At 47.0% G+C, this 25,987-nt stretch overlaps 1 protein-coding gene across 3 annotated transcripts in view; it reads left to right on the plus strand.

Moving 5' to 3' along the window:
* RUBCNL (rubicon like autophagy enhancer) overlaps positions 1-25,987 on the plus strand; it is a 166,299-nt gene that overhangs the window by 112,503 nt on the left and 27,809 nt on the right. For all 3 annotated transcript variants that reach the window (XM_069639061.1, XM_069639060.1, XM_069639059.1), the window contains exons 9-10: positions 7,088-7,233; positions 21,024-21,088. In XM_069639061.1, the coding sequence (XP_069495162.1) occupies positions 7,088-7,233; positions 21,024-21,088 (211 nt within the window). The remainder of the gene's footprint in view (positions 1-7,087; positions 7,234-21,023; positions 21,089-25,987) is intronic.

Raw genomic sequence — 25,987 nt, forward strand, 5'->3', positions numbered from 1 at the left:
CTAAGGCAAGAAGGCGGAAGACCAAGAAGGCCACCTCTGTGGAGGGAGCACCTTCTCTTCCTGCTGCACCCATTGGGACCCATGCTCAGGACGGGCTGGGTCCAGTGGAAAACCCCAACTCAACTCCTTTGGGAGAAGAGGCAGAAGACACTCCTGTGGGAGAGGTTCTTAACCCGGAGGATCATCCCGACCTTCAATGCTTGTTAGCTGAAGGGGGACCCTCCCGGGCGGACTTCTGTAAGGGGCAGAGAGCGTGCCACTCTCTCGAGGGACTGAGGAAACAGGCCCTGGCCCAGGCACAAGGAGAGGTGCCTAGGAATTTCCGGATTTATTGGGAGGGTGAGCTCCTTGTTAGCGAGCCCACTAAGCCTGAACCTGGTGCCCGCAAGAGGTTGGTGGTACCCCAGGTTTACAGGCCCTTCCTACTGCAGTTGGCGCATGAGGTGCCCTTGGCTGGTCATCTTGGGACCAAGAAGACTAAGCATAGGCTCTCTGCCCATTTCTACTGGCCACGGATGGGAGTAGAAGTGCTGCAGGACCTGCCCAACTTGTCAGTTGTCTGGCAAGACTGGAGGCAGTGTCATTGCCCCACTGCAGCCGTTGCCAGTGGTTGGCACCCCATTTGAGAGGGTGGGCATCGACATCGTCGGTGACCCTCCCACTTCAGGTGGACATCGGTTCATCCTGGTCTTGGTAGATCATGCCACCAGGTACCCTGAGGCGATACCCCTTCGGACGGTTACGGCCAACGTGGTTGCCAGGGCTCTCCTGGGCATTTTCACCCGTGTTGGGTTCCCCAAGGAAGTTGTCTCTGACAGAGGATCCAACTTCATGTCGAGTTACATGAAAACCATGTGGAAAGAGTGCGGGGTAACCTACAAGTTCTCCACCTCTTACCACCCCCAGACCAATGGTCTGGTTGAGAGATTTAACAAAACTCTCAAGGGCATGCTAGGTGCTTTGGAAGAGCCCCTAAGGAGGAAATGGGATCTCCTCCTGCCATGCCTGCTGTTTGCTTACAGAGAGGTACCTCAAGAGGGTGTTGGTTTCAGCCCCTTTGAGTTACTCTTTGGACATCCCGTGAGGGGGCCCCTCGCCTTGATCCGAGAAGGCTGGGAAGCCACCCCTCCAGGTCCCGCCAAGCAAGTGGGGGACTACGTGTTAGGCCTCAGGCGGAGGATGACACAGATGATGGGTCAGGCAACAGCAAATCTCAAGGCCAGCCAGGAATTGAATAAGTACTGGCATGACCTTAAAGCCTCACAAGTGGATTGGACTCCGGGACAGGAAATCCTTGTGATGGAGCCTACCAAGCCTAGGGCTTTGGCAGACAAGTGGACTGGACCCTTCAGGATCATCTCCAAGATGGGCGAAGTCAACTATCTGGTTGACATGGGAGCCCCTGGGGTAGCTCCTCAGCTATTCCATGTCAACAGGCTCAAGCCTTTCCACAGGCGAGCGGAGGTCTCATGTCTCTTGCTAGCTTCTGGGCAAGAAGAGGATGAGAGTGAGCCCCTTCCTGACTTGCTGCATAGCAACCCTCAGGATGGCTCAGTGGAGGGAGTACATCTCTCTCCAGATTTGACAACAGAGCAACAGAGGGCCTGTAGGGCTTTGCTCCAACAGTACGCCTCTCTGTTTTCACTGAAGCCAGGCCTTACCCCGTGGTGTAAGCACGAAATTGACACTGGTGACAGTGTGCCTGTCAAAAGCAGGTGCTACCGTATGTCAGATACCGTTAAGAACCACATCCAGGCTGAGGTCGCCAAGATGTTGGATCTGGGTGTTATTGAACCCTCAACCAGTCCCTGGTCCAGTCCAGTGGTCCTTGTCCCCAAGGCAAGTTCCCAGGCGGGTACCAAGGATTGGAGGTTCTGTGTGGACTACCGAGGAGTCAATGCCGTCACCAAAACTGACGCGCACCCATTACCCAGGGCTGATGAGCTCGTGGACACCATCGGTGCTGCCAAGTTTGTGAGCACCTTTGACCTCACTTCAGGCTATTGGCAAATAGCTCTGACGGACCATGCCAAGGAAAAGACGCCCTTCTCAACACCTGAGGGACTCTACCAGTTTAGGGTCATGCCTTTTGGGTTGAAGAATGCCCCTGCCACCTTCCAGAGATTGGTCAATCATGCGCTCAGTGGGCTGGAAGCTTTTTGTGTGGCTTACTTAGACGACATTGCCGTCTACAGTTCCACCTGGGAAGAGCATTTGACACATCTGGATAGGGTGTTGCAGGCCTTGAAAAGGGCTAACCTCACTATCAAGGCCACCAAGTGCTAGATAGCTCAGGGGAAAGTTACCTATCTTGGTCATGAGGTAGGAGGGGGTCAAATCCAACCTCTCGCCAGTAAAGTACAGGATGTACAGAACTGGGAGACTCCCACTACTCAAACCCCGGTGAGAGCCTTTTTGGGCCTCACTGGGTACTATCGCAATTTCATGGCAGACTATGGAACCATAGCTGCACCTCTGACCGCTCTAACGTCACCCAAGCAGCCTAGGAAGGTTAATTGGACCGAAGACTGTCAGAGGGCCTTTGATGGCTTGAAAGAAAGTCTGTGTAGGGCACCTGTGTTGAGTTCGCCTGACTACAGCCGACCCTTTATCGTCCAGACGGATGCCTGCGACACCGGAATTGGAGCTGTCTTGTCCCAGTTAGATGACAAAGGGAGAGAACACCCTATCATCTTCATCAGTAGACAACTCCAGGGTAGAGAACTTAGGTGGGCTACTGTTGAAAAGGAGTGTTTTAGTATAGTTTGGAGCCTTAGACGTTTTAGGCCCTACCTTACGGGGTCTACCTTCAAGGTCCAAACAGATCATAAGCCCCTGAAGTGGCTTATGCAGATGAAGGGTGAGAACCCGAAATTGCTCAGGTGGTCCATTAGCCTGCAAGGGCTAGACTTCACCATAGAGCACAGACCAGGGAAGAGTCACGATAATGCAGATGGCCTTTCCAGAAGGTATGTTGACCGTCTGGATGAGGGTGTCTATCCGGTGGGAGATTAGACACCCTCCACCTCAGTCTGGGGGGGGCGACTGTGATGCTGGAAATGCATCTGAGGGACAGGGCCTCTGAATCCTTGTCCTTTTTCTGTTTCTACCGTGTGTTCTGTCATGTTTTCTGCCCAGGAGTCCATGTGGGACTCCTGGCAGTGCAGCTCTCTCTTTTGGTTTGGTGAACAGACCCATGGGATACCCTTATGGCACCCATGGGTAGGGGTACAACCCTGTGCCCCTAGTGTATGTTTTTGGGCACCTGTGGGTGGCCCACAGAGCAGGGTATGGGCTGGTGGCAGCTCCATGCTGAATCTGCCAGGTGCTCTGAGTGTCCTCCATTTTGGGACACCCAGGCCCTGCCATTGGGATCAGTTGATTCCTGATAGAAACAAGATGGCCCCTGTGGCCTCTTGCTTTCTATTGCCTGTGGTCTTGTTTTTCCCAAAGTCCTGGGAAGCCCTGACTCTGTCCCTTCCCCCTGACTGGCTGTTGGGTGGAAGTTCCATATATGGTGTTGTTGTGAAGGCCCAGCTAGACTGACTGGAGCCTCCCCACTGACTGTATGTTGTGGGTACCTCCTGTGGGTGGGACCTGGGTGAATGGAGTGGGTGACCAATATGCACTCCTTGTTGTGGTTGTCTGGTTTCTGGCATGTGAGACAAAGACTGAGAGAGCCCTGCCCGAAACTGGCCTGAATGCAGTGTGTAGTGTTGAATGGCTGGGTACTTGTCCCAATCCACATTCCTTGTTGTGAGTGTCTGAAAGGGAGGAGTGTGGCCTGAATGCACTGTGTGCCTGATTGGCTGACTGACTGCATGAATGCCCTGCAGTATGATTGGCTGCTGAGTGTGTGCCAGCAGCGTGGATGAGAGAGGATAGTATATCTGGGGACCTCTCACCACTGGAAAAGTGTTCAGAAGGGACCTTTGGTTGAGAAGCGACCATTGTGCTCCTAAAGCAGCCAGGGAGCTGAGTCTCCACTCTATGAGTAACTGGAACTGCTGATCCTCGACGTCCAGCTGGAAGAAGATTTGCTGTGGCATTTGCTTCGACCGATCCGAAGGCTGACGAGATCGTCGAGGGCTGACCCGAGAGAGGACCTGGTAAGGCGCCCTCTTCCCGTGCTCCGAGGGACCATCGAGCACCGCTCCATCTTCGCCGAAGCGCCCTGGAAGACAGATCCTCGAAAGGCTGTCGACCCGAGACGGGACCGCCGAGGAGATCTAAGTGGAGCACCCGGACATCGACGCCGTCGAAGTCCATTGCCGTCGACCAGGGTTCGCAGGTTTGTGGAACCGCTGGAGGCCCGTCGAAGTTGTGTTGCCCAGCCGTGGGAACCACTTGACGCCGTGCCGCCGACGACCGGAGCCGTCCGCTCCTTTGCCTAAGAACATCCAATCGAAGGACTCTCTCGACCACTTCGTCGACCTCTTATCCTGCCGGAGAAAGTCGAGGACGACCAACGCGCCGAGGAGAAACCTGCCGGTGGGTTTCCCACCACCCGACGACCTCAAAGACTCGGACGACTCGACGCCCTTGCTGGGCTCCCGTCTCTACAATCTTTGCGGTCCAGAACTATTGTCATCGAGGTGCCCCGCACACCTCCGCCTTGCAGGACGCCGACGAGCACCGCTCGGACGAAGCTGCCGCCTCTTCGACATCGTTCTACCTCGGTTGTCGACGGACGTTCGACGCCCCGTGCCTCCCGCTTGAAAGGGAAGGCATTCAAGAAGGGCCGTCGATTCCCCATCGCCGAACAGCGAGTCCCTCGACGTTTGTCGACGTCTTTTCGAGGAACTCTACTCCACCAGGTACATTGAGGGGGTAAAAACATTATAGGGGAAAATAAGACTTGCAGAGCAATATATGGACTGGGCTTGTGCTATATCTTTCTTTACAGGTTGCCCAGGTGGGGGGATCTCCACACAGAACTGTGCCTAGTGGTAGGGGTCAGTATTCTGCCTATTGCTCAACCATCTTATTTTCTCTCCTCTCTCTATTGCTGGTTTCACTCTATTGGTCTGTGTGATATTGTACAGTATTGTTCATGCACTTCAATGAGATCTAGGGTGGTACCACTTTAGAATTGTAAATATTTGTCATTGTAGATTTTGCCAGAGTACCAAGTGAGTTATCATGATAAATGTACATAACCTTAACTTTTGATTATATAAAGACTGTGTTCTAACCAATACAGAGTGTGGATATTCCTTTGTGGGGGCTTGGGGATACACTGTACTTAAGAACCAGCCTGCATCACCTCCTGAGAAACTAGGCCTTGATTGCTCGACCATTGCTACCGAATAGAGAATCTTGGCTGGGGTCTCCTGTGCCTCTCCTCCACCATATAGGGAGTGGGAGTACAGACACCCCCACCGGTCGTTGAGATCCGTTCTCTCACAGTGTGCCTGGCTGAAACCAGTTGTAACTGGGTGGCACCCAACCCCTAGGTCATTGACTACTCAATGGAGTGAGTGAATGAATGAATGGGTTCCAGCATATAAGGCAAGGATTTTTGTACTACAAGCAGTCGACCACTGGAACAAGGAATCCAAAGCAGAGACGCCAGCAGCACCTTCAAGAACTGCTGAAACACTGGTGAAGCCCTGCAGCTGTGCTGACCCCATTTTCATCTTCACAGAAGAACTGCCAAGGATGACTTCCTCCCTTAGGCCTTCATTTTGGGCCATCCCCGACATCCTGCGACTTTCCTGGGCTGCAGAACACCAATACCCATGGTGCCTGGGCCATTATCGAGATCATAGTTTTCCGAAGATCGAATCTGGGAACTTTACAGATATCCTTGTGGACCTTCAAAGGCAGGAATTCTTCACCAAAAGAGTCCTTGCAAGAATTCAGGACTGGGTAATCCATATTAGTTTCTTCTTGGTGCTAAGAAAAAAGCGCCAAAACCACAAAGCTGCTGGAGTGAGCTGAATCCTTTGCTGCAGACCCCTTCACCACAGTTCGGCTGCAGAAGCGCGTCTCAGCTCTTCCTGCCCCACCCTTTCATCACCACGACCAAGGAGCAGGGATCTAGGTCTGCATCGTTGCACCTAGAAGAGGACCGACTACATTTTCATCTTCCCTCTTAAGGTACTGTGGGGTTTGGGTTGTACTTTACGTATGTCGTTTTCGGGGCTTCCTTGCTTGGAAGTGCTGTTTTCTTCAATTGAGAGTTTACCTCAACTCCACTGTGCAGGTCTTGCAGCTTCTGTGCTATTGGGAAGGCCCCTCCTGAGCTCTGCTTTCTCCACAAACCACTGACTGATTAACTACCCTTTCCTCTGAAGATTGTCATCGGAACTGGTGCTGTCCATTTGACTTTGGAGGTTTCCCAGAGGCCCATCTCTTGATGATCTGGCTTTGGCAATGCGGGTTCCACCATAGACTTTAATTGTGAACACTTTTGTTAGGGAACAGACTGCCTATATCCCTCTGGAGAGTGTACTTGTCATAAACAGTTGCTAGCTGTGTTCTGCCTAACCTTTATGTCCCTCCATACCCTATTTTGCAACAGTGATACTTGACCTGAACTGACATCAATCTGTGTGCCTCACATGAAAAGTTATTCACCTGCATTATTGTTCCTTCTATAATTTGGTTCCATTTCGAATTCAATGTTCGTTGCTGCATTACTTGCTTGTGTATATACAAATATATATATTTTAATATAAGTAAGTCTTTTCTTGGGACCTTCTATTAACTGATTTCTTTGCACTACTCTACAGCTCAAATAACTCCCTCATAAGATCAGCCAGGCTGCTCAGCCACTCTACATACTTGTGTAGTACAGGCTTATGTTAAGAGTTGGCTCCCTAATACCAAGAGAAGTCTTATAAGTCTAGCCCCAGTTGGACTTTAAAAAAACATACCCAATACCCTACCTTTTCAATACTTATTTTCTATCCTTTCCTTAAGGAGCTATGCTGTTTTCCCTGGTATGTTGAAACTCTGGTGATAATTCTTCCATGTTTCCTGTATGGCATTGGAAGCAAATACTCCTGTGTTTTTTGTTTTAGTTGTAAACTCTACCTGTGTGAAATCGAAAGAAACTGAATGTCCCTTTCTTCTCTTGTAGCTTGTACAAAAAGGAAGCCTTTCTAAAGAATTTGCGTCCAGTGTTCACTTGGTGGAAGAGATCAAATTAAAGACCAAACTACATGGCTCCACCGAGTGGTCACCACCTAGATTTCAGATATTATTTAACATCCATCCTTCACGCAAGTAAGTTTGTGTGTGTGTGTGTGTGTGTGTGTTTGTGTGTGTGTGTTTGATATGAGCCTAGCACCTAGATTCATATATACAAAAAACTGGTGAAACCAGAATTGGTATACACAAACTCTGTACTAAATAGGTAAAGCTAGTCGGGGTAGCATTCATAAAAACAACTGTTGGTCTGATGAGGTTAGTCGGAGGAAAGAGCCCATTCCCTTATCTATTAAAAAGCCTCTGCCCAAACCTTTCGGATGCTTAAAACTTTGTATGTGGACAAACCTGATCAATACAGTAACCCCCCCCCCACTTCCTGGTCTTATAGGGTTGCTATACTGTAATGCACACAGTTTATTCTATGGAAGGGGGTGGTCCATGCATCGTACGGTGGCAAGAGTTAACTTTCAGCGCAAACTGCATGGTTCCCAGAATACTCTAAGCATTGATCAGGTTCTCACACTTTGGCGAGTTAACTTTGCAATCAACTGTACTCAATCCTTGGATACGTTTCTAGCAACTGTGGTAGGTCAGAAGGAGGCAAACCAGGTTCTGGCTTTTTTAACAATGGTGTATTCAAACAATGAGAAAAGGCCTCACTATCCCTATTCTATGGGTTTCTCTGAATAACAAAACTAACAAGGGGGGCTCGTCATCGATATGAAGGCCAGAATTAAGCATTCTGTCTTCTCTCCAAAAACAAATCTACTCTGTTCCTACCACTAAGAACATAACAAAAGGTCCAGGAGTATGACTCGCTTCTGGATAGGCTTCCTGAGCCTTGACATATGATCTTTAAATACTTGTTGGATATTTCTTGGGTATTTCTTGTATCAGCCAATGCAGTTCTTCAATGCAGCTTTTCACATTTTTGGTGCCCTGGTACTTCTTGATGCACTTCCTTCTACTGTTGCTTTGGGGGTTTGACCCCTTGGGATTACTGTCTTTCCTAGGGTCTCTGTAATGCTCCTTCTCTTTGGCATCTTCAGGGAACCGGTGTTCCTCTTTATTGGGTTATTTATCGCTAGGTCTTTCTGATGACTTCTTCCTGAACAATAATCCTTGTAACCATTCTCTCGACAAATTCCACCTTTCACACGTTTTAACCACTCACTGGGACAAGTATGAGGAGTCCTTAATTGCTCTTCACTCCTTTGGATCTTTGGGCAAATACTGGGACGAGTAACCTGCTTCCTGAGATGGTTTGTTTGCTCTGGTATGGACTTTCTCTTCCCCACTGTGACGAGGAAGATCACACCAATCATTATATCTGGTTTCCCAGATCTTCTTTATAATGTCGCAATTATTTTTACTGCCTTGCTCCCCCCCCTCTCTTAGCTCCCTTGCAAAGGGGCTGCGTCACCGGGTTGGTGTGTTCCCGTTTCCAAATCCTCACCTACTTGTCAGGATGCCTCTCTTGTGCACCATTCTCCGTTCACTTTTCGCGCCCTTCGTCCTGCTACTCTATGTGCTTTTATAGCATCTGTAAGGCTTTTCTCTACTTCACTGGTCCGACCACCTTTCCCTGGATATGCGTCTTTCCTAGGACTAGCATTCACTTCAGACTCTCAAGGTTTGCCGGTTCTCTGTAACCTGTCGTCCGTCTTTCTTACATGTCCTTCTTGGGACTTGTGGCAATCTTGCTGGTTCCTGTAATCCTGCCTCTGCAGCAGGGAGGGTCAAGGCTCTGGTTCCCATGGCTCTCCTCCGTCTCGGGAAACAGCCTTCTTTCCGAACTTGCAGCTGTTTCCAAGCTCTCTCTCTGTCTCTCTGTTATGATTTCCTAGGTAGCTTGTGGGAGTCCTTCAGTTTCTGAGTTACATTCATTATAACTCCACTAACTAGTCTTCTTCCCAGTATGTACTTGAGTTGTATTTGTTATAACGCCATTTGTTTGCTTCGTCCTGGTACCCATCAGGTACTTATTCATTATCACTGTTAGGGAGAATTATCATTTCTGTGTTAATTCTCTTCTACCGTAGAGACCCCCAGCTCTTTTGCTTGACTTTAGGACTTTTGATTTTTATCCTGGAGTGAGTGAGCCCTTTTTCTCACTCGTGTATTTTTATTCTATTTTAAGTTTTAGTTTTGGTTTTGGAGTCTGACAAACTCCATAGGCATCATCTTTTTACATTGTGACACAGAGCACCCTCAGTAGTGTCGCAGAAAAGTCCTTTGGATTTCTCCCAGCTTTAAATACTTTCTCCTGGCTAAACTACTGTTTCCAAGAGTAGTAAAGTGAAATTGACTTTACTTACCTTTTTTCTCTTTGTAGACCCAGCACACACTGTCCTACTTGGAATGTTGGAGGGGTTATTTAGTATCCCCTTTGTCTACCTTCTCATGTAACATTTTTTATTTGACCCTTTCTACAACTAATGGCTGGTGGCAGTGGTTTAATTTTCCTACCATTGTGCATTTTTACCACAGGCTGAATCCTCCGCTTCCGTATTACACACATGGGTGCCCATTTTGTCAAAATTGCACCAGTCTTCTTTTTTCGCCATTTCTTGTTGGAAAGGTCCTTCTTGAGAAGCCAGGTTTGATCCCTTTGTTCATTTTTCTCTTTGGCAGGATGCACTGGTGAAGCCCGCCTCTGGCTCCAGCGTGTCTGGCAGGGCAGGAAGTGAGGGAAGTTCCCGAAACTCCCTGTGCTTGGTCTCTGCGGTTGCAGGAATGCACCCAAGGGTGATTTGGCTGGCTGGCTGTCCTTGGAGGACAGCCAACCAGCTGTGTGAGTGACAGCTAGGCTGCGAATGAATGGGAAAAACTTTCTTAAAAGGGGAGGTCTTTTGCAAGAAGGCAGAGTCGACCACTGGACGAAGGAACCGAAGAAGAAACTGTGAGAAGCTTGCTGCATCCTCCTGGACCGTTGGTTTGCCCGGTGAAGCCCTGCTGCAGTGCGGAAGCTCCGAATTGCTAATAGACTAGAGAAGCCCGGAAAGGATGACTTCTCCCCTTGAGTTGGTGGGACCAATCCACCCCAAGACGTACTGGCCTGGAACTCGAGCCCCCCCAATCCTCCCTCTGCTGCCTGTACTTCTTTGCTGCAGGAACCGAGTGCCAGGGGACAGGAACACCTGGTCAAGTGCATCGCTTTTAAGCCTGACCCAAACTCCAGGAAGATCCTCCGGAATCCCTTGAAGCAGGACTATCTAAGCCCGAGCCAACTGAACAGAGTGCTGGACCCCAGAAGCAAGGAAAGTCCTCCAAGGTGTCCAAGAACTGCTGTGGTGCTATTTGCGAGTAGATGAAACCGTGAAGTGTCGCTGATCTGGAGTGTGCCCATTGCTGCCACTGACCTTCAAACTGTAGTGCAGGAGTCCCCAGATGTCCTCCCTCTTGTCCCTGCGACTGAGGCCCAGGAACAACAGGATCTGGTGGTCTACAATGGGAGCAGAAGCCAGCTGGAACCTTTTCTTCAGCCTCAAGGTACTGTGTAACTAGGGGTACTTACCTCTTGTTGTGTGTAGCTTGCTTGCTCTCACTGGAGACTGGCATTTGATGCCCTTTGCAGAGTTGTTTGCAGCGTTGCCCCTCACAAGCCTCTGAGCTTGTGGCAAAACAGTGATTCTTTTACCACAAAAACTCTTTAACATTGTGCAAAACTTTTGTGCAATCTTCAAAAGTGCCGCAGCTCCCCTAGACCTTGCTCAATTGACATTGGCTGTCCTGGCTCCCTAAAGACTCTTCTTACCCTCTGGCCATGTGTTGATCTGTCCCACCAAAATTCATACATACCTTGCTTGTATAGCTGGGAAAGGGTTAACCTATATTTCATGGGGGGATTGAAAAGTGCTTACCTATTTGAGAAACTTGTTAACCTTTTGTTTCCTTCTCCAACCTTTTCCTTTTTCCTCAGTATTGCATCGGGTGTGAAAGTGGTAGATCAATGTTCAGTGTCCTAGCAATTGAAGTCACCTCAGGGTGTAGGAAGTGTCTGTGTGCCATCCCAAAAGGGTATATCTACTTACTGAAACTGAAGGAGTGTATTTTATTGTTACATATTGATCATTTCTAAAGAAGGCTCATTTTAAAACTGACTATTAAATTAATAATTATTTTAATAAGAAACCTTAGTGTTATTTGAATACCTGTCACTGTGAATCTCTGTTACAAGCCTACAGCTCACATTGACCCCTTGAGATAAGCCTGGCTGCTCAGTCACTCTAACAACTTGTGTAGTACAGGTCTAGACCAAAGGTTGGGTTACCTATTTCCAAGAGGACAAGGCTCGTGTAGTCTCCCACAGGATTACTACATACAATCTTGCCTAACAATCACTCCTGGAGTTTTACTTTTCTCAGTACCAGGCAGATAGTTTTTAGCTATAATACCACAATAACAGGTGTACGAGGACTTCTTTATTTTTTTTGTCAGCTGGTATGATCTCAGTGGGCTTCTTAATGTGATGGAAAGAGAGTTCCTTATAAGCACGGGAGTCCTTCTACCCGTGGGGGGGGGTTGGATCTCTCCATGTGAGATCCTGCTTGCTGCCTCACCAGGGGGAATATTGTGTAGCGGGCTCACCTCCCTAGCCTCGCAAGGAAAGGCTCCCCCTGGGAACAAGTGACTGAATCCCTCGATTTGTCACACCTCAGTGGCTTTCTACTCCTACAGTTCTCGCACAGCTCTGGCAGTGCCGGTCTGCCTAATGTTGCTCATTCTTCCTGCAGAAGCTGTCGCCTGGCGAGGCAGTGAGCTTAAACACGCTTACTTATGCTAAACTGGACTACATGAGAAGTGGGTAAAGCCGAAGCGAGACGCATCTAGCGGTGTCCCTAGAATCCCATTTCAATTAAGACATTTGCACAACAACATATGCACAGTTTAATATGGCAGCCACGGATGGCTGAGCTAATACATGGGAGAGACGGAGAAGTACATGAACAAATGACCCACTTCAATTTCTGCCACCACACTCTGAATCGGGATCGGCCCCTTTTTATTTTTCCATGATCCATTATTTGACTTCCCTAAGGAGCCCTAATTTCAAGTCTCAACCAGGACACATAATGCGATTGATGTGCACCGAAAACTTTCAGACAATACGGTGCAAGAACTGGCTGAAACTAGGGCGCACTTCAGTCTGGGTATTTCCTGTTACTGGGCAAAATGAGGTGGCGTGCTGTCCCTAATTAGACAGGCTCTGCCTGTTTGAATGTTGCATGTTATGTGGGCCAGGGCAGCCCCTGCCAGAATTCTGAATAAAAGGGACCCTAAAGAATTCAAGACCAACGATAGGATCCATGCATCTGAAGGGCCACCTGAGACCTGCCAGAGTACTGCTTTACAGAACACTATTGGCAAAGCTAACCACCACGTACAGGACTTCTGCCCTGAAGTAGACAGGAAGATCTGAAGTGAGTGCTTTCCTACTCTGGACTGGTGGGACCAACCATTCTAAGGCCTTGCTCTGTATCCATTGCATTTCCAAGGTCTGAGTCCTTGCGTGCACCTGCCAGGAACTTGATGGCACTGTTGCACGAGCACCTTTCCATTTAATCACATCACTGGAAACCTTGCGAGCTTAGACACCTCTCTACTGGGACCACATTAACCTGCTGCTGTCTCACCACAAAGAAGGGCCTGCATAACATTTATTTATTTTGTTACTTTTTTTATTCTATTTTTTTAATTCCAAAAAGCAACCCAATTAATAGTTTGACCCTTAAAATGGGTAGAGGCACTGTAACCCCAAATTTAGCACAGCATGTTGGACTGCCTTGGCCTGTAGGTCGTGGCTATGCTTGGAATTCAATTTAGTCACCCAGCACTATTAATGAAAGAAACCAGTCTAAAACATGTTGCAGGGATGATGAAATACGCCTTGGAGGATGATATAGCCACTTTACGTTAAAGGACCACACATTGTAGTTGACAGAACTTGGCAGGACTTTGAAGGAAGATGATCATTAAAACCTTATGTAGACTAAACCGTCCAACATTTTTGAGACATTTGATTAACTGATGAACTGCAAATGTAGAATGAGGGTATGAAAGAGTAGTGGGTTGCGTAATGCCTCTGTTGTGTTAGCTAAATGTCTGAAGACATTTGGTGGACTATAGACTGCCCATTCCCCTGAAAGGGCAGCGACTAGAGTGGATTTTGTAGGAAACATTCCAATAGAAGATATTTCGAGGGTACTAGAGGGAGCCAAGTTTCCACATTCACAGGATGGTGCACCTTGCATTTGGAACCTGGGTAAGGCACACAGTTGGGGAAAGTCATTTTACAGCTCTACCTTCCCTTTAAGGGAAGTCACCACTTAATACCTGTTGGGACTGATTTTTCTATACTCTGGCCTGGTGGACAGATGTATAGAAAGCAAACCTATATTGTGACTGGGACAACTCTGGGGAGCTATAGCCAAAGGTAGCGGTGACGAGGGGCTAGGCTAAGTCTCAATGGGTGATGAGCTTGTAAAGGGTCCACAATGAGTACACACAATGGGAATCACAGATTACACTTGGACCGTATGTCCAAAAATTATTTATTTATGGCCAAATGTCACTGAGCAATGACTATGAACAGGTATAAATATCTCACAACACTAATGGATTACAAATATACAGTCACTGGTTGAGGGCATAATACAAATCAAACCCCTGTAAAAGAAAGTACAGATGAAATTATGCACCAAAGGTTCACAGAGTTATCCATAACATCAGAAGTCCTTAAGTCTGCGGCTTTATGCCCAAAAGTTCAGGAACAGTTCCTAGAGCACAATGTATTCTAACTAATAGAAGTGTCCCCAACCTTCGGAATGCTTGCGCCAGCAAGCTATGGTAAGACCAAAGTATATTAGAGGTTTTGTAAAAGTTAGGAAAACTTGTAAAGGGAGTTTAGGGGCAGGTCAGACCAACTGTAACTGCCCGTCCCCCCCGTACTCTGATTCTTCGCCAGACGTGGCAGATCAATGGAAGAGTGTTCGAGGTTGCTCTTCCCGCTGTAGTCCACCATTTTCAGAGTTGCGGGATCGAGCTGATATCCGGTATGTGTCTTTCGCTGGTGCAAGGACTATCGGATGAAGAATGCAGCAAAACTTGATGTAGGACCCCTCTCGTTCCTGGACTCTGGTCAGGTAGGCTGTTTTAGATAGTGGTCACCGCAGCATGGCGTTGCATGGCCTTGCTTGTTGCGGTCAGACTTTCCCTCCTATTTCGGGTCCCCTTGAAGCTAGGGCTCTGAAATTTCGCTGAGGAAAGTCTCGTAGGACAAGCTGAGAATCCAAGTTCCAGGTTACAACTCGGAATGGCGACGTCGGCAGCACAAACTCTGAGCTGGTCAGCCACAGGGCGGTCCTGGGACACTTCCGAAGGCTCTCCTTTGTAGGATACCAATGGTCCAGGGACACTTCCGAAGGCTCTCCTTTGTAGGGTAACAAGCAGACGACATGAATGGATGTTTCCTCCACTCCAAGAGACGCAGTTCTCTCGCAGGACTGCTGAAGATCACGACCAGGCTCCACCAGGACAGCAGCAGAAATTGGTTGCCAGGCCTCCTTCATTCGGGGTCTCTAGTCTCTTCACGGGTCTCACAGCTGGACAGGAGTCTTCACTCCTTCAGGTTACTCCAGGATCTCTGATCAATGGTGCAGGGGTCCTCTTATCCTAAAAGCCAGGTAAGAGTGTAAAATCAGGTAAGGGCCGACTCCAAATAGCAGGACGAGCCACACACCCCGTTTCCCATCATTGGTCCAATCAGGACCACTGGCGGAAACATTCATGCATACCACTCAGACCCACTGAAACCAGTGTTTGGATTGGGACCAGACAGTCTTGGCCCACATCCTGCCAGCAAACTCACACAAGAACAAGATGGCCAAAGGACAAGCGACATGTGGCACTGCCGTGTTTGGACACTTGCCACAGTTGGTAGCCAAACGCAGTAAGACTAAAACTAAAAGCACCAAAAAATTAAGTCGCTGCTTTCGCAAGCTTGTCCATTTAACACACCTAGAGTGACCGAACATTCTTTGTTTTGCCCTAGACTAACACTGTGTACCCCATTGTAAGATGCTTTGTACAATGATGTGAGAACCAAAGTCACAAGGCAAAGGGAAGCCATGTGTTCCAGTACTGACAGCCTGAAGGACATGTCAATTCCCCCATTACAGATGAGCAAAAGGTAGCGTAGGGAAGCTTAAGGCTTCACTGCACTGTAAAAGTACAGGTTGGGATCAAAAATAAAAGCACAAAGTTTGGGGGGGTCCTAAAAATGGAAGGGAAGGTGCAGTAAAGAAATCTTTCCTAATGAACACACTATGATCTCTGTCTTAATGCCAGTAAAACTGAGATTCTCCTCATCGGCACACCTGCTCCCTCCTTTCCTGTCACTGTCTGGCCCTCCCTTGGCCCTCTTTCTGTTCCCACCTGTGAGACTAAAAACCTTGGTCATCTTCAACTGCACACTTTCCTTCTCTCTGCACATCTCCGACGTCTCTAAGAAGACCTACTACCAGCTGCACCTCCTCCGAGGTATTCTTCCTTTGCTTTCCTTCCCCCAGAAGCTCACTGTCTCAGAGCTCTGGTTCTCTCTAAGGCTGGACTACTGCAACAGCCTCTTTCTAAATCTGCCTTCCTCTACTCTCCTCCCTCTGCAACTCATCCAAAACAGGACTGCAAGACTTATCCTTGGCCTCAAGCCCAGGGATCATATCTCTCTAGGACTGACATCTCTGCATTGGCTCCCTGTGGTGGCGAGGTTTAAGTTCAAAACCATCTGCAGTGAAGGCCTTCTGGGGTCTGGGACCTCCAATACCTTCAACTCGCTCTTGCTAAATATCTTCCCTCTCGAGCTCTTTGCTCAACCACCTCCAACTCCGTCAGGGTCAGTCGCTTCTCCAAGCAGCGAGTTGATGGTAGATATTTCCGTTGCTGGGGCCTCCCTCTGGAACAGCCTCCCAGCCTCTCTGAAACTTGAGGAGAACAATCTCCGGTTCCGGAAGCACCTCAAGACCTTCCTCTTTGCGACTGCTTTCTCTCCTCCTCTCCCCTGCATTATCTGCTGGCTGAATCTGAAACTGCACTGGTTACCTGGCTACCCTCTGATCTCGGGCCCAGGTCCCCTCCCTGCCAGTTTCACACCTGCACTGCCTTCCTGGTAACCCTTGCACTGGTGGACTGTTCTGTATCCCTACAGCCCCGACTAGCACTTGACACCTGATGTATGCACTTTTAATTATTGTCTTTATTTATCTTACTGTTTGTACTGCACTGCCCCCTCCCCTATCCCTTTGTGCTTTCCCCGTGCACCCTCCCCTGCACTTATGCGATCTCAATGTCACCTGGCCTAGTAGGATCAATGTTTCTTGTCTTCCCTCTGTTTCCCCTCCCTTGTCACGCCTTGAAACACTTGTGTAGGCACGTTATAAATGCCATTATCATATCTCTTCACACCACTAAAGAAACCAGTTCCTTATCTATAACTATTGTTGTGCATCTTGAGATTGGTTTGAGGGGGTGAATAACTTGTACATCCGTTTTTCCAATGCACAAACCAGCCAGTTCACCATAAAGAAGTCATACACCTGTGACCTGGTCTTAGGAAAGAAGCCCGGCAGGGTCCCCATACTCTGTTCAGCGTCGCCTTCTGTAGAGTTTTCTTGAGCAATGCTTCTCCATGCCAAGCACAATAGTGGAAAAAATAATCTGCACTCTGCCGGAGTTGTGGGGCATTTCAGGCTTTTGCTTGCCGTAAGTGTCTCCTTACAAACATGTCCATGGTTTAAGCCAAGACTTTAAGATACTACATACAATTCTGCAACACACATATAGATGGCAGATTAAGTGGCATGTGCATCTATAACCAATGCCAAGCTGTAAATCCATTGTTGGAAGTGATTCAATAACTTAATATGTTATTTCTTTATCAAGCACGCCCTCTATATGAAGTTGTTCAACTTATTTTCTTTATTTTTTTTTAATATAATTTCAAAAAAAACGTTTTGGATACATTGTTTCCTGATGGCATCTGTGCTCAGATGGGGGTTGTATTTTGTAAGGTGTTGTGACGATTCGTCGTGGTCTAGTCACTTCTCACCAGAGGGGAGCCCTTTCCTGTGAGACTAAGGAGGTGAAGCTGCTCCCCAATAATCCCCCTAGGGGTGGTAATATACAGCAGGACCTCATAGGGAGGGACTTTTCTCCTGGGAATAAGGTCATCCACCTGGGGGGGACGCCTCTAGTCTGGGACCATGACTGTGCCAGATGTAAAATATACTGGGACCAGGAAGCATATGGAATATCAGTATGCAAATACAATCAAGTACTGTAACGAGGTGGCCCATGGGAGGCATGAATAATACTAGAGAATTTAGTGAATGGTGTTGATGTTACGAGGGCGGAGTCCACCATATAAGGCAGAAAGCAAGAAAGGACCAGGAGAGTCCTAGCGGAAGCGTGCAGTACGCGAACCTAACCCGGGAAATTCAAACTGGGACGACAGAAGGTGAAGCAGAGGCATCTTGCCAGGATGCTTCCGAATCATCCTGGGAGCTAACTCACTTGGTGGTGGCGTGACTGCAGAGAGGTGGACCGTCGGACCAGAAAAAAGACCAAGACCATCAGCCTGCTGCAGGGCTACGCAGAAAGAGAAGTGCTCACATAGCAATGTCCCACGAATACCACAGGTAACTGGTATGGCCAGGTGACCCTAGTGGTGTCTGGGAAGGGGTGCAAATATAACAGAGTGCATAGGGAGGCATCTCTCTCAGGGCAGTGGCAACACAAATACCACTGATGTAGCAGACTGCATCAGGATCTCTAGCACAGTGGTCCACCCAATTCCACTGTTCCAACAGATTACCTCAGGAGTCATCACCTCGTCGTAGTGGTCCATCTAATGACATTTAATAAGACTGCGTGTAATGGGTGCCCTCTTCCTCTTGATACTGGTACAAAAAGTACATCTAGAAATTGAGAGTCCTTCGGGAGACCTCTAATCATCAAGATACTGCTTTTGGAGAAACCAGTAAGGAGACATATACAAGAAATACAGGGAACCCCGGGAATTGGGTATACACGCATTTCATCGCCGGATTTTTCATCGTGGGACTTTTCATCGCCGATTTTGTTTTTTCATCGCCAAAAACCAATTTTTTTACCCAAAATTTTTTTGGGGGGGTTTTATAGGGGTTGGAGTATGATTATATAAGTTGAGGGGTTTTGGGGGGGACCCCCCCAAAATAGAAAAGACAGGGTTTTTGGCGATGAAAAAATCGGCAATGAAAAGTCCCACGATGAAAAATCCGGCGATGAAATAACATAGAACCGGGAATTGTATCCCTCAGCAGAATGTAGAGTGTAATCCAAATAAGGCTGAGCTTCTATACTTTAGAAGAAATTGGAGACCAATTCAAGTTTTCTACTAAAGTCCTTTAAAGAACACTGTGGAGTTTTTACATTGAGGAACAATCTAGTATCCTTTATAACAAATGGGTTACTTGGTGACGATAACCATCCCCGAAGGTTTTGGCAAAGATTTTCTTTTTGCAACTTTCCCCCCATAGTTCCCTATGGAACCCCATTCTTATTGCTCTGTTTTTGATCCTGTCCTGACTTTTTGTGGAGAAGTAAAGCCTTTGCTTCTCCTCCCTTTTGTTCATTATGGCACAACTGATCAGTCCTTCAGACTATCAATACTGGGGAAACTGTTTCCCTTTTTGAATTCTTGTATTTTTGCCTTGCGTGCAGTACAGTGGAGAAACCAAAATGTTTTTATTTCGGTGTAGCCCCCCAGTTCTACAGCCTTTTTACCCTCCCCAACCATCCCCACCCCTTTTAATCACTTGCCCCACCCCCATATACTTTTACTAAATAATTCGACTTGGTCATTATGCAGGTGTCATTTAAAATGTGTCCTTATTTTCTTTTCCGTTAACACTGCATACCCTTCAACGAATATCAGCCTGACGACTTCTGCAGTGGCCCAGCAACTTCTCCAGGAACCGGCCTGGTGAATCCCTGCTCCTCTGCCTGATATCGGAGCACCCTTGTCTGTGCTTCAGCCCTTGGACTAGTGGAACCAACTAGTCTCGACGTCTCCTCAGGGATCCAACCCCTCACAGCTTTCAGAAGTGTCCTTGGACTGCCCGATGGACTGACCAGCTCCCGACTGGAAGAATTGTTGAACTTGCAACCCCTCAGCACCTCCCACTGGAACAAAGGATGGAAGACTATTCCCCCCCCCCCCTCCACAACCCTCCCCCAGCCCCATTCAACCCTTTGTGATCCCATTTTGAAAATCAGTCGGGGGGGCGGGGGAATAGGAGGATGTAAGTAAGCATATCTGTGCTTGCCTGCCCCCCACCCACCTTTGCCTCCATAGGATAACCTTGGGACCAAATCCCCTATCGTTCTCTTGCTTACCTTTAGTTATAGAATCTGGGTCAAGTATCCTGCCCCTGGATTAGCCTTGAGTCTAGAAAAGAGCAGAGCTTACCTGTCTTCTGGTAAATTGTTGCTGAACTTGGCACCGCTCAAGTCCATTTGCAATCCTAAAGAGGTGTGTTTGGAACTTGTGACTTTTGGGCACTAGGCTCCATACATATTAAGTTTTGGCCTTCTGGAATATAGGGAATTGAACTTTACTGGTTCTCATCATTTGCACTGCATCTGCATTATCTGCCTCTTTTGCATGGAAAGTTATTTGATGTGTAGTGAATGAACCTACTTGAACATACTGGTGATTGCTATATTTGTATTATAGAGTATTGTGTGATAATACTACCTGGTCATTTCAATTTTCAGTGTGTTCTAAAGGACTAAATAAATTAACTTTGTTTTTTACAACTGACTGTCTAAGGTAGGAGTCTGACTTTTGCCTCACGGCTATTTTGGAGTACGACTCCCATAATTCCTACCCAGCTTGGTCAATAGCCAGATATCATGGGAATTGTAGTCCAAAACATCTGAGGAGCCAAAAGATGCAGACCCCTGGTCTGAATTATTGTGTATTCTCGTTTGTGGACTCATTGAGTGCCCCTGACCATGCTCCCTCTCCTGAGATTAAGCATTGACTGCTCGTCACACTACATTGATTGTGTTTTGTCTGAACTCTGTTTCCCTGCTAACCATAACTAGGGTGACCTCCGAAAATCTGTCCACCAGGCATGATTTTAGAAATTCATCTCAACAGAAAACCCATGCTTCAGATACTCATTTAGTAATATGAGAAATGCAGTCCAGCTTATTATTTTTTCTCAATAGCTGGCGCAAGTTTGCCGATTCACCAGAACGTTGCATAATTTTTATTTTGCATGGTATTCTGGATTCTTGATGGCATACCATAGTCCAATTGCTCTGAATCGACTGTACTTGCAATTTGCCCTTTTCGTTCGAGTTCCTACCTTTGTTTCTGGGACACAAACCTGCAAAGCGTACTCTCCCAATCAGTCGTTAACGCCGGTGTCTTGCTACCCTGAGATCTTCTATTTTGAAGAAAGTCCTGTTTGCAAAAAAACCTCGTTTCCCAGCTGGTCTAGTCTTAGAGGTGGGTTTTGCAATATAAATCCCTTTTTTCGTTTTTATCTTTTTGTAAAAAAAAGTGTCAGCAGTCTTTTCATTCTCTGTGCATGTTTAAGATTCAATGATTGGTTCTCTTTAGAATATGCATAGTTTGCTGTTCATATTAATAAAGGCATATGAATAGGTCTATCAACCCAGTTCCCTGACAGAAGGCAGTGTAATCTGCGCGGTTGTCAAGCCTGCGCGCACAGGTCACTGTTTTTTTTGGTAAAGATTTAACTATGCCAGGGCAAAAACTACCGGGGGATTAAACCTGATGTCTGTGTTTTGTGCAGGAGAGATGACGTGGTAGCAGCGCAACATTTCCGCTGTGCTGGCTGCGGTACAGAGGTGGAACCCAGTAAGTGTATTACCTTGCATTTTACCTTCTTGCGACTCCAGCTTGTGCTTTGTCCCTAAAGATAAACGTGTTCTCAATCTCCCGGTAAACTGTCTCTTGTATTCTGTGTATATTTGCATTGTAAAGTGTTGAGCGGGCTTGCATACACGGAGGGCTGTAGGTGCCATTTCCCCATTATTTTGAGAACAAATGGTTTCATGATCTGATGATTTGTAAAATCTGTTTTTCTTCCACCGATTCTTTGCATTTTGTTGATCAGCAATTTTTGTAATTGTGAGGCTCGTCATTCAGTATCTGTGCAAACTAATTAGCACAGGTTAGCGCCGCCCCGCCCCCTACACCCATGTTTTGGCATGATTAATACCCGTGTTGCGCAAACAACTGGTTATTTTAGAGTATTCTACAATGTATACACTACTTTCCCATGGGATGGAAAAAGACTGTTATTTATTAATGTTCACATTTTTAAGGTTGCCCTGGCAAATTCTAGAGGATCGAGGAGCAAGGAGTGAGTAAAGGGAATTAAGCAACAGGTATTTGTGATAAACCTAAGCACGTTTTAAATAGCCAGCAGAAATTAGTAAGGTGTACAGAATGAGCCAAATAATGAAGGCCTTCCCTTCCCAACCCGTCCCCCCCTCCAACTAATACTCTGAGCCTACAGCCTGAATAATAGTTTGACCTTTTAGAATTGTACACAAACCTTGGTGATTTGATACACATGTATCGGTCTGTACAATGCCTATTTGGTTTTCATCCATCTAGTACAAAACCCTTCCCCGCGGGGGGGGGGGGGTGACGACATCTGTTCATGGTGCGACCCTTTTACAGACCAGGATTCATTAAATGCGCGTACTGTTTTTTCATAGCGACTATTTAAACCTTTGGCCTTTTCAACGTGGTGTCTTCATTGCAGTCGTTTCTTTGCCGCTTTAAAAAAAAAAAAATTAATGAGTTGCTTGTTTGGGGTAGGAGATTGGTGGGTGGCAGGCTGAGGTGATGTGGGGGTTGCGGGAACTCACATCCTACTCCCTATTTCTTTTTTAAAAAATGGTGCAAAAAACAGCCGTGATGAAAAGACCAAGTTGAAAGGCCAATGGTTTAAATAGCAAGGGTGAAAACACTTAAAACCCTTGAATGATAGAGATGTCAACGTTTTTTTTTCTTTCTTTGATCTGTTTGTACAAAGGTGGCGAACATCCAAGAGCTCAAAAGTACTGAAAACATTGTCTCTTGGGTCCTTCCTGACACTGTACAGTGGGGGTTGACAATTGCAAGGTCCTGCTGAGCTATCATTGCAACTTTAGGCGGGCAGACCAATTTGAGGCTCATCCGATGCAACATTGATAGTTTGTAACATTTTAGATGGGTTAATTGGTCTACTTAATATAGAGGAAAGGCGTAATGAGACACATTTAATATTTATTACAAAATAAGAGCCTACTTTAACAGATGTGCAGTGTGCTGAAGATGGATAGGTTTAAAATAAATGCATTATAACTTCACCTGAGTCCTGGCTTTAGACCGTAACCAATGTAGAGTCTTTAAAATGGCCGTAATGTGGTAAAACGTCTTAGCATCAACTATGTCCAACACTATGAATAACCAATTTTAGGGGGGTCTCAGAAATTTGGAGACGCCCATGAGTAATCAATGCAGTACATTTCACGTCTCAAAATGTGCACTCCCCTTGCCATTGGCGTGTGATAATTGAATCTTGATGAGTAAAAGTTTGCTGTGTGCATGTGGGCAATGATTGGTGATTGGGCAAGTAATTTTTTTCCCCTAGCTAGCGGGATGTAATGGTGTTAATGGAAAGGACTGTACAATAGATCAAAAAAGCTCTGCAGGAATAAGATTTTATCTGATGCATGAATACGTCCTCTAGCAGCGGGCCTTGTAGATATGCATAATCTTGTCCCAGCAGCAAATCAAGGTTGTGGGTTAGAGCTCTGCTTTGATCTGCCCATGGGAGCCTGGCAGGTGACCCCCAGATTCCAATCTGACATGTAACTACATACAAACATTTGGTAATCTGCCAAAGGGAACGTCATTAACTCCAACATCCCCATTCACTATTGGAGTTTTTATTTTCACAAAGAAATTTAAATCTACACTCTACCCAAATGGGTGTACGCGTATGTCCATCAGCACTGCTACAGTCGCCAGCTCAGCAACTTTAGGCTGCGTGCACCCCCTTGCAATGTTAGGCCGTGCCCCATCTTAGGCCGCTTGCGCTCCCTCGCATCGTAGGACCCCTCATCCTGCCACGCATCCCTTCTCTTCTCTATTGACATTGTGCTTTTGCATTGCATTGCTGCAGTCACTATTTCTAGGTTCCTTGTTATTGTGCTTTGATAAAGGTTCTGTATTGCATCTGATTTCATGCTTTGTTGAAGGTTCTACATTCAACTGATTTCATAGTTATCACCGATACCTACACCAGTGCTTCCTCCAGACAAAAACCCTCAACGACATCCTCTGTCGTTCCCTCTCCAGGCCTATGGACCCCCCATATTGTCTGTTTGTTCTCCTATTTCCTCTTCTCCCATTAATGGTGGCACCCAGTAGAAGGCCCTCCTGTCCCCCTTCCACTCCTCTAAAACCATCATTAATGTCTACTTAAATGGCACTGTCTTGGTCCAGGACACTCGGACCAATCCTCCTTTTTGATACTCTTCCCGCACCTTTATCAACTTCCTTTCTTCTCCTGCTACTCCTACTGCCCCTCTCTGGCCACTGTTGGGGAGAATTCTTAGAAATGTGCTAATTCCTCTCTACCTTAGAAACCCCCAGCACTGTTGCAGGACTCCAGGACTTTTTAATTTTTAACCTGGAGAGAGTGCGACAGTTCTTTCATGTATTTTTCTGTGATTTGGACTCTTGTGTTTCTTGTGATTATGGAGTCTGACAAACTCCATAGGCATCATCTTTTTACATTGTGACACACAGCACCTTCAGTGCAGTGGCATAGGGAAGTCTTAAGATTTCCCAAACGTTTAAATACCTTCTCTTGGATAAACTGTTTCCAAGAGCAGTGAAGGGAAATCGACTTTACTTGCATATTGTAACTTTCTAGACCCAGCACACATTTTCTTACCATAGGTTGCTGGAAGTGATACTTGGTATCCCCTTTGTCTAGTTTCTCATGTAACATTTTTGTTACCCTTTCTACAATTAATGGCTGTTGGCAGTGGTTTACTTTTTTACTACCATTGAGTGTTTTTACTGCAGGCTGCGTTTGCAGCAAGGCACCCACGGGTGTCCATTTTGTAAAAATGGCCTGGTCTTCTTTTTTCGCCATTTCCTGTTAGAAAGGTCCTTCTTGAGATTTACTCTGCGCGCCAAACCAGGTTTGGTCCCTTTCTTCATTTTGTCTTTGGCGGGATTCCCAAGTGAAGCCTGCCTCTGGCTCCAGTATGCCTGGCAGGGGACGGAAGTAAAGGTGTCGCCCAATTAATCCCCTTGGTTACATAAATGCTCCCAAAGGTGATTGGCCGGCTGGCTGTCCCGCACAGCCATCCTGCTGTGTGATCGACAGCTAGGCTGGAATGAATGGGAGAAACCTGAATAAAAGGTGAGTCGTTTTTGCCTTGGAAGGCAGAGTCAACCGCTGGACGAAGGAATCCAAAGAAGAACTTGGAAGAGACGCCTGCTGCAACTCCTGGACCGTTGGTTTGCCCGGCGAAGCCCTGCTGCTGTGCTGGAACTCTGAATTCCTTTTGAGTAGAGAAGCCCTGCAAGGAAGACTTCTCTCCTTGAGTTGGTGGCACCAATCAACTCCAAAGTGAACTCGTTTGGACATCCTCTCTGAGCTGGCTGTACTTTCACTGGAACCGAAGTGCCAGGGAGAGGAACACCAAATGGAGTGCATCACTTTTAAGACAGACCCAAGCTGCTGGAAGATCCCCTGGACTCCCAGTAAGCAGGACTGACCAAGCCTGAGCCACTTCAACAGTGCTGGACGCCAGATTCAAGGAAAGTCCAGAGTGGCATCCGTGAGACCGCAGTGTTGATATTTGCTGAGACGCGAGGAGCTTAAACCGTGAAGTGCCGCTGAATAGAAGTTTGTCCTTTTCTGTCGCCGACCGCCCCTTTGTGTTGTGAGAGTCCCCCAGAACTCCTCCCTCTTGTCTCCACGACTGAGGCACAGGAACAAATGGATCTGCAGAACCACACAGGAACAGAATCCAGCTGGAACCATTTCTTCTAACCGAAAGTTCTGTACAGTCTAAGAACTTACCTCTTGTTGTAGCCTTACTTGATCTCAGTTGAAAATTGTCTTGGTTACTCCTGTAGAGTTGCTTGCATCTTCTACCTCCTCGCAAGCCTCCCAGCTTGTGGACCTACATTCATTCAGATTTTTCTACAAAGACTCTAAAACATTGTGCAAGACTTACTTTCCTACAAGACGTGCTTCAGCTCACCTAGACTTTTGCCCAATTGACATTGGCTGGCCTGGCTTCCTGAATAACTATTCTTTCCTCTGACATTGTGTTTTACTTTTCCTTTCAGGAAGGGTTTAATCTGCTCTGCTTTGGGGGTTCGACCGTACTTACCTGCTTCAGAATAATTGTGTGATCTCTTGTGTTGACCCTTTTCTTTGACATACTAAGAGTGGATTTTGTAGTGTATTTGTGCGTTACTGATATATTGCCCCCTTCTGAAGAAGGCTTATTCAAACCGACTGTCAAATAAATTAATAATTGTTTAATCAATTAACCTTGAGTGTAAGTGTTTATTTGGATACTTGTCACTGTGTAACTCCCCTATGGCTCACATTGACCCCTCTTGAGTAAGCCTGGCTACTCAGCCACACTACCAACCTGTGTAAAACAGACTTATACCAAAGGTTGGGTTCCTATTGCCAGGAGGACATGGTTGTTGCAGTGCACCCAA

The sequence above is a fragment of the Ambystoma mexicanum genome, chromosome 7q (assembly GCF_040938575.1).
Source record: "Ambystoma mexicanum isolate Mex_15411 chromosome 7q, UKY_AmexF1_1, whole genome shotgun sequence".
Lineage (NCBI taxonomy): Eukaryota > Metazoa > Chordata > Amphibia > Caudata > Ambystomatidae > Ambystoma > Ambystoma mexicanum.